This window comes from Phascolarctos cinereus, unplaced genomic scaffold (assembly GCF_003287225.1).
Source record: "Phascolarctos cinereus isolate Bilbo 61053 unplaced genomic scaffold, phaCin_HiC Scaffold_4;HRSCAF=312, whole genome shotgun sequence".
Lineage (NCBI taxonomy): Eukaryota > Metazoa > Chordata > Mammalia > Diprotodontia > Phascolarctidae > Phascolarctos > Phascolarctos cinereus.
Window position 1 is genome coordinate 85,450,775 of NW_027555847.1, and position 13,549 is coordinate 85,464,323.

At 44.1% G+C, this 13,549-nt stretch overlaps 1 protein-coding gene across 1 annotated transcript; it reads right to left on the reverse strand.

The window, feature by feature from the left end:
- Positions 1-3,016: 3,016 nt before the first annotated feature.
- On the reverse strand, positions 3,017-11,941 carry LOC144456771 (uncharacterized). Its single transcript, XM_078152355.1, has 4 exons — positions 11,832-11,941; positions 10,545-10,799; positions 7,959-8,102; positions 3,017-3,094 (listed from the first exon to the last, which is right to left on the reverse strand). The coding sequence occupies exons 2-4, from the start codon at positions 10,713-10,715 to the stop codon at positions 3,071-3,073; spliced, it is 339 nt and encodes a 112-aa protein (XP_078008481.1). The 5' UTR covers positions 10,716-10,799; positions 11,832-11,941; the 3' UTR covers positions 3,017-3,070.
- Positions 11,942-13,549: the final 1,608 nt, after the last annotated feature.

The following is a 13,549-nucleotide window of genomic DNA, read 5'->3' on the forward strand; positions in this document are numbered from 1 at the left end:
ATTTTTATCATTTTATCAACCTTATTTCTATAATCCAGATTGTCTCCATTTTACAGATTAGGAAACTGAGGAACAAAGTGATTAAATTACTTGCCCAGGGTCATACAAGTAGTATGTATTTGAGGCCAGATTCGAACCCAGGTCTGGCTGACTCCAGGTCCATCACTCAGTTATCTACTGCACTACCTCGCTGTCATTCAGAATTTTGCAAGCACAGGTCAGGACCAAGTAACTTCATACAACAGCACACGACAGAAAGCCATATGTGGATCTTTGCCCCCCAAGAAGAGAGATAGTATGCCTGACCCAAGCAAAGGCCCAGCCTTCTGCCATATTTCCTACAGAAGCACATGGCAGAAACAAATATGATTTCGAACTTGGGCTAAGTATTTTTGGAAAATGTTCCCGAATAGAATCCTTTTGGGAAAAGAGGGTTGGCTATGTAGTTCTGGAATAGTACTTCCTTCTTGGAGAAAGAGGACATGACTGCTCTGCTGGAGACTCAGTAAGGGGACCTGTGACTCGAGTGATGCTCCCTGAGTGAATCAAGATAGTGCTGGCTGACTTTTTAGGAAAGAATATTGCTTGTTTAGCAGCCCTCAAATTATGGTTGTCTTCCTAGGGGGATGATAGGCTGATCATGTTTTTTTTCTGTATCAGTTTATGGGCTCCTATGAGTCCTTTGTGTTTTCTGTGGGGTAAAATATTTTCCTATTCTAAATCCTTATATTGTTATCTTGAGTTCTTGTATGGCAGCTGGAGACTCAGTTACCTATACTGGGGAAACCTGGATATAACCTATGTCTAAACTATAGTTGAGATATACCACAGAAAACTCTTAAGTGGAGATATGAGCCAGAGATTCCTTTCTGGGGTCAGCCCCAAGGATTGGCCCCAGTTCATGTAGACAAAGAGTCTCAGGGGCCATGGATCATAGGTCAAATCTAAATCCTGCATTTCTGTAATCCTGTCTCAGCTATGATTGCCACCTTCATACCCACCTGCTGCTGCTGCTAGAGGAAGTCAGTAAATCCTGCTGATGAGCTCACCATAAACTCATGCTCTCTAACCATCCAATCCTTTTTTTCATTTCTGATTGACATACTCCTCATGACCATCTGTTCTAAACCTCTTTTCTCCAACTTTCAAGTACATCCAGAGGTGTCAAACATGTGACCCTTGGCATTGCTGTTCAGCACTCTGGAGTAGTCTGAACCAGATTAAAATGTAATTGTGAAATATTTAACAAAATAAATGAAAAGACAATAGAAGATAGGTAATGCTAATATGTGATCTTCTAAGTTTTCATGCTGCTTTAGTGGCCCCAGTTGCTATGTGAGTTTGAGACCGCTGGAGTGAATGATCTCACCACCTAACTTTGCTGAGATCAAGTATATCCAGTCACATTCTCTGTAAGCAGCTTCATCTCCCCTCCTCCTCCCCACCATAAAACATGTCTATGTCTTCAGTTCCATATGCTCCTCCATTGCTCCAGTACCAGAGGATGAGGTGGCTCACCTCCTTGCCAAGGCTAAGCCGTCCACTTATGCCACTGATTCCATTTTTTTCTTCTACTGGAAGCTTTGTATTCTTTTTCTTTTCTTTCCTTCCTTCTTCCTTTTCTTTCTTCCTCCCTTCTGCTCTCCTTTCCCTCTCCCCCACCTTCCCTCTCCCAACACTCCCAAACAAGCAACAAGAATTTATTAATCACCAATGTGCCAGGCACCATATAAAAATGGCCCCCTCTTCAGGGTTGACCATTGCTTCTCTCACACTCCCTCAGACATATCAAACCAGGAGGAAGAATTGGGCAGTTCTGGCTTCCCCCCCTTTTTTTTAGGCAATTGGGGTTAAGTGACTTGCCTAGGGTCACACAGGTAGTAAGAGTCAAGTGTTGGTCTGAGTCCGGATTTGAACTCAGGTCCTCCTGACTTCAGGGCTGGTGTTCTATCCACTGCACCATCTAGCTGCCCTCCCTTTTGTCCTTTCCAAAACCTGTCTTCTGCCGCTGCCACCACCACCACACCACCACCACCACTCAGCAATCCCTTCTCTTTAACATTCACTCCATCCCATCCAGATCAACCATGGATTCTCAGGTCACCTTTCCTTTCTTCCCAATAAGCCCAGTGACCTGTTTCAATCTTTTTCCTTCACCCTAACCTTCATTACACTTCCAACATCATGACTGCAAATTTTCTTCAATTCTTCCACTCCCAAGACCTTCTTTCTTTAGTCTACCCTGGCCATTGTCTCAGACCACTGGTTCTCAAAGGTGTGCTCTGATACCAAGAGTTTCATCTCAGTGGGCTTCACACTCATACTCACATGATTCAGGAGGCTCTCCGGTAGGGGCTGATTCTCACAACAAAGAATGGGCTGTGATCGCCTCTGTTCTCCCTGCTTTCATGCATTTCCTTAAGACATTCTCATCCCTGTCCATGTCTATGGCCAAAAAAGAACGCTTCAGGATCCTCCTCTCCCCTTCTTCTCCCCATCCCTGCAGGTCTTGTGTATCTGATAGAGCTCTAGCTGACAGAGGGGCAGAATGAGTAGAATAAATCTCTCTCTGAATCTCCTTTTCTTGTTGTTCAGTTATACTTTAGTCATGTCTGACTCTTTGTGACCGCATTTGGGGTTTTCTTGGCAAAGATACTAGAGAGAACTGAGGCAAACAGGTTTGGGTGACTCATCAAGGATCATACAGCTAGTAAGCATCTGGGGCCCGATTTGAACTCAGGTCTTCCTGCAGTCAAGTGCTCTATCCACTGTGCCACCTAGCTACCCTGAATCTCTTTTTCAGGACCCTTATATTTTAGGAGAATGCCATATAAGACTCTGGAAGCAATTCCAAACTCTATGCTTTTCAGTAAGGAAAAGGTCCTGGCTTGGAAGAAACTCAAGTAATCTGTTAGAAGAAAAGTTGGCACAGATTAAAAAAGAGAGAGAAAAAGAGTTGGGGTCCTTTTAATTATGTCAAAACAAACTTTCCCTCAGCCCCACAGTCCTTTTGTTCACTAGTAGGGAGGGGCGAGGTCAGGGGAATCAGGAGACCCTAAGAAGTGTATCTTCATGTGGCTCCTTTCCTGTGTGCCTGGAGGAAGAAAGACAAGAGGGTTAGAAACACAAGGATCATAGGCGGAGTCCTTCTTGGGAGACTACCCAACTTGATCCATAAAATCTTGGAGAAGTTTGTTCTTAGAGATCGGCCTGGCTCCTCTCCTCCCCCCGTTCTTTCTCTCTCATCTGAGGGGATGATTTAAAAAAAATTTACTCTTATTACTTATTTACTCTTCTGCAGTAGACAAAATGTGTCTGATTCTGCCAGGGGCCTGGGGGCTTGGGAGCCCAAGAGATGTTTGTGATGTGGATTTGTTGACTTGGAGTCTCTGGTGGGAAATACAAACATCCTTTCCTTCAGTCTTTCTACACTACACACACACACACACACACACATGCACACACACGCACGCACTCACCGTTCCTCCTGTCTGGAATGACCTTCATCCTGCCTAAATACAAAACCATCCGTTCTTTGGCTAAGTACCATTCAGGGAGTCAGCTTTTAGGACTCCACCAACCTGGATCATCACTACAGAGCATGTTGTCTCCACTCTTTTGGCACTTGGTCAAAATCAGTTTTCACACTGGCCTGTGTTATTCTCTTTTTTTGTTCCTTGCACATAAGACCTATGCTATGCACCCTGAAAGGAGGATCTGTGTCTGTTTTTCCTGTCTCATTCCCCAGTCTCAAGGACCTGGCAGCTGGGCCAGGTCCCCAAATTCTTGCTTCTATTTCCCCTGCAAGTGAGTTGGGAGGAAGGTGAGGATAGGAAAGGGTTGTTGAATTGAATTGGCCACTATATCAGATCTAGTAACAAATACTGATGGATCATAGGGGTCACAGATTGCAACCTGGAAAGGCCCTTATAGACCATTTACTATAAACTCTTCATTTTACAGATGAGAAAATTGAGGCAGAGTTAAGTGACTTGCCCAAAGTCACGCAGGCAGTGACAGAGACTAGATTTGAACCCAGATCCTCTGATTTCAAAGGCTAGTCTAATATATATCTGACCCTAGCCCTTGACTGCTGTTGGAATGAGCAGAAGCATATAGAAGCCTTCTCTCTCTAACTAGTCAGAGTCTGCAAACTGTAGTTTAGTTTTATCTGTGACCTCAGACTCATGTAGACTATACAGAGAACTTCTCAACACTAACTTTTAAGCCTAGGCTAAAATCAGGGAAGGAGCTCACGTTCTCCAATTGATAAATAGTCAAAGGATATGAACCGGCAGTTTTCAGAAAAAGAAATAAAAACTCTCTAGAGTCATATGGAAAAATGCTCTTAGTCACCATTGATTAGAGAAATGCAAATTAAAACAACTCTGAGGCAGCACCTCATACCTATCAGATTGGCTAGTATGACAGAAAAGGAAAATGATAAATGTTGGAAAAGACATGGGAAAATTGAGACACTAATGCATTGTTGGTGGAGTTGTGAACTGACCCAACCATTCTGGAGAGCAATTTGGAACTATGTCCACAGGGCTGCAAAACTGTGCATAACCTTTGAGCCCAGCAATACCACTACTAGGTCTGTATCCTAAGGAGATCAAAGGAGGAGGAAAAACATTCATATGTACAAAAAGATTTGTAGCAGCTCTTTTTGTGGTGGCAAAGAATTGGAAACTGAGGAGATGCCCATGAATTGGGGAATGGCTGAGCAAGTTGTGGTATATGAATGTAATGGAAGACTGTTGTGTTATAAGAAATGATAAAGGGGATGGTTTCAGAAAAACCTGGGAAGATTTATATGAACTGATGCAAATTTAGAACCAGAAGAACAGTATACACACTAACGTCAATATTGTAAGGAAAATCAACTCTGAAACAGTTCCGTCATGACCAGTGACTCTTCATGACCCTATTTAAGGTTTTCTTGGCAAACATACTGGAATAGTTGCCATTTCCTTCTCCATCTCATTTTACAGATGAGGAAACTGAGATAAACAGAGTTAAATGACTTTCCCAGGGTCACACAGCTAGTAAACAAACATCTGAAGCTAGATTTGAACTCAGGTCTTCCTGGCTCCAGATGACCCACTACCCAGTTGCTTTTGAAACACTCAGTAATTCTGATCAATACAATGATCCACCACAACTCCAAAGGATTTACAAGATAAAATGCTTTCCACCTCAAGATTGAGAACTGGTAGACTCGGAATGCAGATTGAAGCATATTTTTTCCTTTTCTTTCTTTTTTTGTCAGAGCACAGCTATAATAGGAAAATGTTTTGCATGGCTATATGTGTATAATGGGTATCATTATTTCTTGCCTTCTCAATGGGTGGTGGAGGGAGATAGAGAACGTGGAACCAAAAATAAAAATAAAATATAAATAATAAAAGAATGGAAGTTGCTCAGAGAAAGAAGAGGCAGATGAGCATGGTCCAGAGGTACCAGGGCAGGGGCTTCACTGAGGTCCTGGCACTGGAGCCCCTAGGCCTTGAAGAATGGGCAGAGGCAAAAGAGGAGGGCTGGTTTCTTGTTGAGAGGCACCAGCCAAGGGGCCCGAAGTGGGAGTCGGAACTCTCTGCATCTTCCTATTCACTCTAAATCCCTCCCCCATTCCTGACCCCTTGAGATGGAGAAGGCAAACATGCCCAGGGTGTACATCAGCCTGAACCCAACAGGACAAAGGAGGGAAACAAGGCTGCAAAAGGGATTTCACTCAAACCAAATAAAAGGCAATGATTTTTGGCCCTGTGTGGTCTTTGGGGCTATTGCTCATTGTTATTGGCTTGGGTGGATGATAAAGAGGAGAATATCGGATCTTCTAAGGATTTAGAGCAGGAATGGACCATGAAGGCCCTCTAGCTCAGCCTTCCCTCTCATTTTACAGGTGAGGAAATCGAGGCTCAGAGAGGGCAAGAGATTGTCCCAAAGTCACAAAGGTGGTTGGTCCTCTGACTCCAATTTGATGTGTTTTTTCCATTGTTCACATCTCTCCCTTAATTAGAGATGGATAATAAGATAAGTGTCGGTAGATGACACCAGCCAGTGTCTCTCTCCCTACACCCTCCTTTTCCATCACTTCACCTCTAAACCACTGTTAGTTCTTCTCCTTGCTGAGCCCCCAAAAGACACCATTTTGTTCACAGAGTCAACCACCTCATCTCCATAGCTATACCTGGCCTTTTTCTTCAGGGCACCAGCAAGAGATATTCTCTTATGACCTGCCTTGTCTTTGAGACCTCTCCTTCTCCCAGTAGCTGGGCTCCCTCCTTAGTCCTGGAGTTCTTCCTCTGCCACTGCACACACCCCCTCCAACCCCTTGAAATGAAGTCACATCACTAGAGAAACTCATAAGTATGTGGGCACTGCTGTCCAGCCACATCCAGGAAAAGGCTCGTCTCCCACCAGGGCTTGGTGACTGTGGAACCCCTTGCTGCCTCACCTCCAAGCCTGAGCATTTTGAGTCTCTGCTTCTGGGGGGAAGGAGGTTAAAGGCCCACCACCCTCATCCCTCTCACTTAGCACCCCCCTCAGCTTCCTCAATGAGCCCCGTTGTTGCTGTCTTCCTCCAATACTGCTGTTTAGATAAGGGCCACTCTACTCACCTATTTTTGGCCTCTCCCTTTTGACCTTTTCTTGGAACTTCTCTTGTGCTAAAAGAAGCAAAGGCTTTATTCCTACCCTGTTTCCTAAAGTTGTGAACTTTAAGCCTTTAGAGACAAGCAGACTGTTCCCCCCTCACTTTTCCCAAAGCAGGAATCTATCTTATTGGCAATCCTTCTGGTCTCTTCCTTCCCCCTTACTTGGTACCTCTGGCAAAGGGATGGTAGCTCAGCCTGAGTGAAAAGCACCATACCTAGACTTGTCATTCATAGCCAGAGTACCATAGCTAGAGTACATGGCAGCTTGTGATTTTTAGAGGGCCTAGGAAGGCCCCTCTGTACCCCACCCTCACCATGTTCCTTGAAACTCTATTACAATAATGTTTAGAATGGATAGGGACCCTAAGAGATTATCTAATTCAAATCCTTCATTTTTACAGGTGAATAAATGGAACCCAGTAGAGAAGGGACTTGTCCAAGGATCACAGGTTTCAAAATAGCAAGGCAGGATTCGAACTCAGGTCTTCTACTGTCTTTCCCATAAAGAGATCAGGCTTCTGATGCAGAAGACCTGAGTAGAGGGTCCATGGGGACAAAATCCATTCACAAGGATGGAGGGTAGTTAGAGTCAGCTATTTTCTGATCAATCCCTTGGGGATTTTTAACCCAAGGGGGCACTCTGCTCAACTGGTCACTGTACATCATTTCACTCATCAGCAGTATGACTATATATGAAAAATGGGCATCTCTTTCCTCACCCAACATCCCCAAACAAGGGAGAACTCCAGAAAGCTGTGGTTCTCCAAGAACAGCTCTCTGCCTGAGAATTTTTTTTTCAATCATTACCCTTCTGTATTTATTTTTATTATTTTATTTTTTAAAAATTATTTAATTAATTTATTTTGAATTACCAACAATCACTTCCAGATGCTTCTGAGTTTTAAATCTTTCTCCCCCTCCCTCCTCACTTCCCTCCCCAAGACAGCGCACAATCTGATATATTGCCTGAGAATTTGTGGAATGTTTCATCATATTGACACAACAAAATGGCCAGGAGAGGCAGAACCTTGGTGGTTATAGATGGTGGCTCTGTTAGATGGGCCTGTAGTTCTAACTCCTGGCACCAACTAACTAATTAATCTCAGCCTGGGGAAGCAGACAAGTCATCTCTCCTCCTAATAGCACAAAGAACCTTGAATTGAGAGTCTGAACCTCTTCATGTCCCTGGAACCTCATTTTCTTCCTATGCAAAATGAGGGCGGTTATCCTACATGATCCTTAAAGTCCCCTGAACCCTTGTCATGATCCTGTGACCTTCATTCTAGGACCAGTTCTTACCGAAGTGCTGTGCCTGCCTTTCCTTCTCGATCCTGATGTTCCGGTGTAATGATGTCGAGGTCTCTTTGTAGGCATGAGTTCTACTGTCTCCTGTTCAGATTGATTGGATTGGTCCCCCAATCTGCTGTTTATGGTCTGTCTCTCCTATGACAAAGGTTAATGAGCACACTTAAAAGGAAAGCCAAAGGCTCCAAGGTGTTTAGACTGTCCCTTCCCAGCCCCAAAGCATAGCACACTAGAAAAGGAATTAGCTTTGTTATCAGAGGACTTGTGTTCAAATCCTAATTCTGCTACTTACTAGCTAGGGGAATTTGGGCAAATCATTTAAATCTTCCTGGATCTTCATCTGTAAAATAAGACGATTAGACTAGCTGGCGTCCAGAATGAAATTCGTGATCAAAAGAGCCTGCGTTTTTCCCATCCTAATACATGTTCTGGTTTTTTCAGTTGTGTCCAACTCTTTGTGACCCCATTTGGGGTTTTCTTAGCAAAGAAACTGAAGTGTTTGCCATTTCCTTCTCCATCTCATTTTTTTTCCAGCCAGAGGAAAAGTTTATTAGTGATAAATCACATAGGTGAGGTGACGCCCATGAGGACACAGGCATAAGAAAGTCTCAGCCTTTTGGGCATGAGATTTTCAGCATCTTGACTGGGGGCCAGGGTGGATCTTATATGCAATAAAATCGCTTTGGGTGGCCAGAGTCCATCTCATTTTACAGATGAGGAAGCTGGGTTAAGTGACTTGTCCAAGGTCACATGGCTAGCAAGTGTCTGAGACTGGCTTATAACTCAGGTCCTCCTGACTCCAGGCCTGGTGCTCTATCCACTGCACCACCTTGCTTCCAGTACATAGTCTATATATAGTGCAGTTAAACAAAGAAAAATGCTGGGTTTGGAGTCAGAACTTGTGGGTTCAAATTCTGACTTTGCTACTTAATAGGCATGTGACCTTGAGTCAAGATACTCAACCTCTCTAAGGCTTCAATTTCCTCACGTATGATAAGTGTTAAACTAAATTGTCCCTCTCAATTCTAAATTGGTGTAGTCGTGTCCGACTCTTTGTGACCCCATTTGGGATTTTCATGGCAAAGATACTGGAATGTTTTACCATTTCCTTTTCTAGTGGATTAGGCAAACAGAGGTTAAGTGACTTGCCCAGGGTCACTTGGCTAGTGAGTATCTGAGGTTGGATTTGACCTCAGGTCTTCTTGACTTCAGGCCCAGCACTGTATCCACTATGCTGCCTTCAATTCTAAATTCATTCATCGAAATCTGTCTATCCCAGCTTTGCTTGATGTTTTTTCTTTTCTTTTTTGTTTTTTTTTTTTTTGGCTAGGTAATAGGGTTAAGTGACTTGCCCAGGGTCACACAGCTAGTAAGTGTTATGTGTCTGAGGCTGGATTTGAACTCAGGTCCTTCTGACTGCAGGACCGGTGCTCTATGTGCTGCACCACCTAGCTGCCCCTTGATGTTTTTTAACTCTTCATTGGTTTCATGTCAGAGCTGGCCCTTCTAACATAGGACGTCAGATTCAACCTCACGTTCTTATGGACAGAGGGTAGTAACCTGTGTGGTAGATAGCCAGTTAGAAGCAGGGCCCAGACTAGAACAAAGTTCCCTAGTCTCAGTGCTCTTTCTACTATGCTGTGATGCTTTCCTTAGTTAGAGGTTTATTTTTTAACCTGACCCAGTTTGAGATCAAGGGAATAAGAATTACATCCATTTCCCAGCCCCCCCCCCCCGGGCTTTAAGGTTAGCAAAATGTCTTTCCTCATAACCACTCTGTATCAGTTCAGCAGTGTAACTATCATCTCTTTTTACAGATGAGATCATTGAGGAATGGGGAAGCTTAGGGAGAAGATGGCTTTCCCAGGGTCACATAGCTAAGATAATTTGACTCTGGAGGAAAGAGTGAGGCTGAAGATTTTGCACAACTCTGCCTCAATTAAAATCCAATTCACTTGTAAATTACCACTGCCGGGACCACCCCCCATCCACGCAGTCATTGGTCCTCTTTAAAAATGATGATGGACAGCAGCAGCTAGGAAGTGTTAGAGCCTGGGACTGAACTCAGGCCTTCTGACTCTTCACACTCATCTTTCTTTCTTTCTACTGTGTTGCTGCCTTTCAGGGTGATCCATAATCCACCAGGGACCAGATAAGGACCAAATAGAGGCAGGGAAGACAGAGAATTAACTCCCAAGTCCAAGTTAGGGGAAATTCAAAGGCAACTTTTCCTAGAGATCTGTGGGACATAGCTGTCTCTCCTTTCCTATCCCAATGTTTCTCTTTCTTAGATACTAGGGTTTAGAGCTAGAGGGGAATTTATGGACTTTATGGTCTAGTCCCTCATTTTCTAGGTGAAGAACCTGGGGAGGAATGACTCGTCTAACATCATACAGGGAATAGAAAGTAGCAGGGTAGGAGTTGAACCAAGTCTTCTGATTTCCTAATCTAATCAGCTGCTTTCTCTACTACTGCACTGCATGTATTATTTTCCCCAACAAGCTGGGCCTTTCTTGTCCCAGGAAAGCCAGCATTTGCAGCCCTTGTTGGGGAAGGGAGCAAGCCTCCCTCTGTGCGCACCTCGGTTTGTTTCTGGGAATAGGATGTGCCCCCCCGGCATTTCCTCGGCGTCTGCTGTTGGTTACTAGAGTCGTAGCTGGCGTGCCTTCCACTGCTACCTTGGTTCCCTCTTCTCTCAGAGTGGTGATTTCTGAGCCTCTCAGAAGGCGAGGAACCAGATGATTTTTCCATTGGTAACTGACACACTGCCCCCAGCTTTGGAATATGTTTGGTCACAGCCCTACTCCTTGATGTTGGCTCTATGCTGAGGTCGACCTACATAGCGTGTTTGAGACAGACATACGGATAGACACACAGACACACCATCCAGTGAATGAGATAGCATGCTTGAACCACCACTCTCCATGGATGGGGGGTCTCTGAGTTGATCTACCCCATTTGTAGGAATGGATTGCACAGAGTCAGATCCTAACCTTCTCTTTCCAATATATCTAATGGCCCTCAGGACTCATTCATTCGATAGTCACTTATTAAGCACTCAGCACATGAGGACATCCATCCATAAACATCAGCACCAGAGCAGAGCTTAATGAGATATTTGTATCTCACCAAAGATCATTTAGATGTGGGGCCCTGCCCCGCTGGAACTCAGTCTAGCATCCCCAGGAATGCCATAACTATATTATTGAGTAGAATGACAACACAGCATAGAATATTAGCATAAGAGATGGAAAAAATGTTATGGGAGGTCTGAGGCAGTTAAGTTCTGACTAGTAGAATTATGGAAACCTGACTACTGGCAAGCTTTTAAGGTCCTAAGGTCAGAATTAGGATTCTCAGTCTAGAGCCAAGGTTAAACCTCATTGTGTGATAAGGGAAGGTCAGTACTCAGTCTGGTTGGAGGAGGGCTTCCTATCTGGGAGCAAGGTGAAAGCTTAGGCAAGTCCATGGTGAGTTGGGGCTCAATCTATGGCCAGGGTCAGGTTCAGGGTTCATGGGAAGGGTATCGAAGAGTAAACCAAACTAAATGACCCAGTTAAGCACAGACCCTACACAGAGCTTATTAAGGTCTTTTGAGCTGTGCTCTAACTCAGGAGCTAATCAAGGGTCTCCAATGTCTAGATTTATGGCAGGCCTTCCAGAGACAGGCAGCATAGTTATAAGGAGACTGAGCCCAAAAAGGAAAGCATTGGTCTGGAAGGTGGGGTAACACAGAGAGACGTCCAATAAATATCTGTTAAATTAAATAGATTGGAGCCAGAGGGCTGGAAGAGGCTGATTCCCAAAGGGAGAATGTTAAAATCTCTTTCTGCAGTTGTTCCATGGGGATCTCAAGGGAATCCCTACCTTTCCGTGGGGCGAGTGCCGGTACCTCCTGTTGTCTGTGCCTGTAGTCCTGGGTATCTCACTCTTGGAGGCTTTGCTTACAATAAGTCCTTCTGTTAGGTCATCCTCCACTCCCCAACCTAGCCATTATGAGGGAGCTGATGACATCATCCTGCCTGGTTGAGGGTGGCTGTTACTGTTGGAGGGGACTGGAAAAGTCTTCCAGGGACATTTGGGTTTTTATTTATCTTCTCCTTTCCACTCATTTTTTTCCTATTGAAAAATCTTTTTCTTTAAAGCTCTGCTCAGGCATCACTTCCTCTATAAAAGTTTGAAGGCTCAGTTAAAAGTCATTTCTCCTCAAGAACACTTTGTTTACCCTTACCACATGTTGCCTTTTATCAACTTTATATGTGTTATGTGGCATATCAGGCAGCTATGTGGCACAGTGAATAGAGTGCTTGTCATCTTCCTGAGCCTCAGACACTTACTATCTGTGTGACCTTGGGTAAGTCACTTAACCCTGTTTACCTCAGTTTCCTCATTTGTCAAATGAGCCAGAGAAGGAAATGGCAAACCTCTTCAGTATCTTTGCCAAGAAAATTCCAAATGGAGTCATAAAGTGTCAGATAGACTGAGAAATAACATCTTATCAATCGATTTATAAGCATTTATTAAGGACAAGGAAACCTCCATTAAATTAACAACTCTTTGACGTCAGGAACCACGTTGAAACTATCTTTGTATCATCAGCATTGAGAGCAATACTCAGGGACTTAATATTAGCTGCCTTGGACCGAATTGTGGAGTTTGTAGGCCAGGACATTCAAGAAGCTTCTCCTAAACCATCTACCATCTACTGTCATCCTAACAGGGCAGTGAACTGGGAAGTGCAGGATTTGGAGCCGGGATCTAGGTTTGAATTCCTGCTTAGACATTTCCTACCTAGGTCACCTCAGTTACCATCCCTTTCTTTGGGTGAAGTGAGGGGGTTGGAATAAATTGGGGATCCTGTACCTGGGGTCCACAGACTCCCAAGGGACCCATGAATATGTAATTTCAAGGGGGTCTGTAAACTCGGAGCTTTTGTAATCTTATGTATTTTATATTATTCATTTAAAAATATTCTGAGGAGGGGTCACCATAGTGACCTTCACCAGATGGTGAGGCAGAGAGGCATTGCAGTGTATGGGTGCTGGGCCTTGAGTTAGGAAGACCTGAATCCAAATCTGGCCTCAGATAACAGTCCCTGGGGCAATTCACTTAACCTCTCTCTGCCTCAGTTTCCTCAACAGTAAAATGGGGATAATAACAGCATCTAAAGTGTTGTTGTGAAGAATATTTACAAAGTGCTTAGCACAGTCAGTGTCTGGCATGTAGCAGTAATAAATACTTATTTCCTTCTACCCCCTCCCTCCAGATTACCCCAAGGGTCTATGATAGAAAAAAGTTAAGGAGCCCCAGGACTAGGCAGTTCCTTAGTTCGAAATCCTTTCACTGAACTAAACCAATTAGATCTCCTTTGAGTCATTAGCCTGAGATTTGGTTACATTTTAAGAAGTTTTGCCCTGCCTTTTCCTCAAAGTTTTTCCTCCTTTTTAAAGTCCTATACTTCCAGGACAAATGTGTTGCCCGCAATTAACACACACACACTTCCAACCCTGGACTATGGACTATGGAGATTTTCAGTAGAGCACCTGGGGCACCCTCCTTTCGTAGTGCCCCCAGAAAGGCTGCCC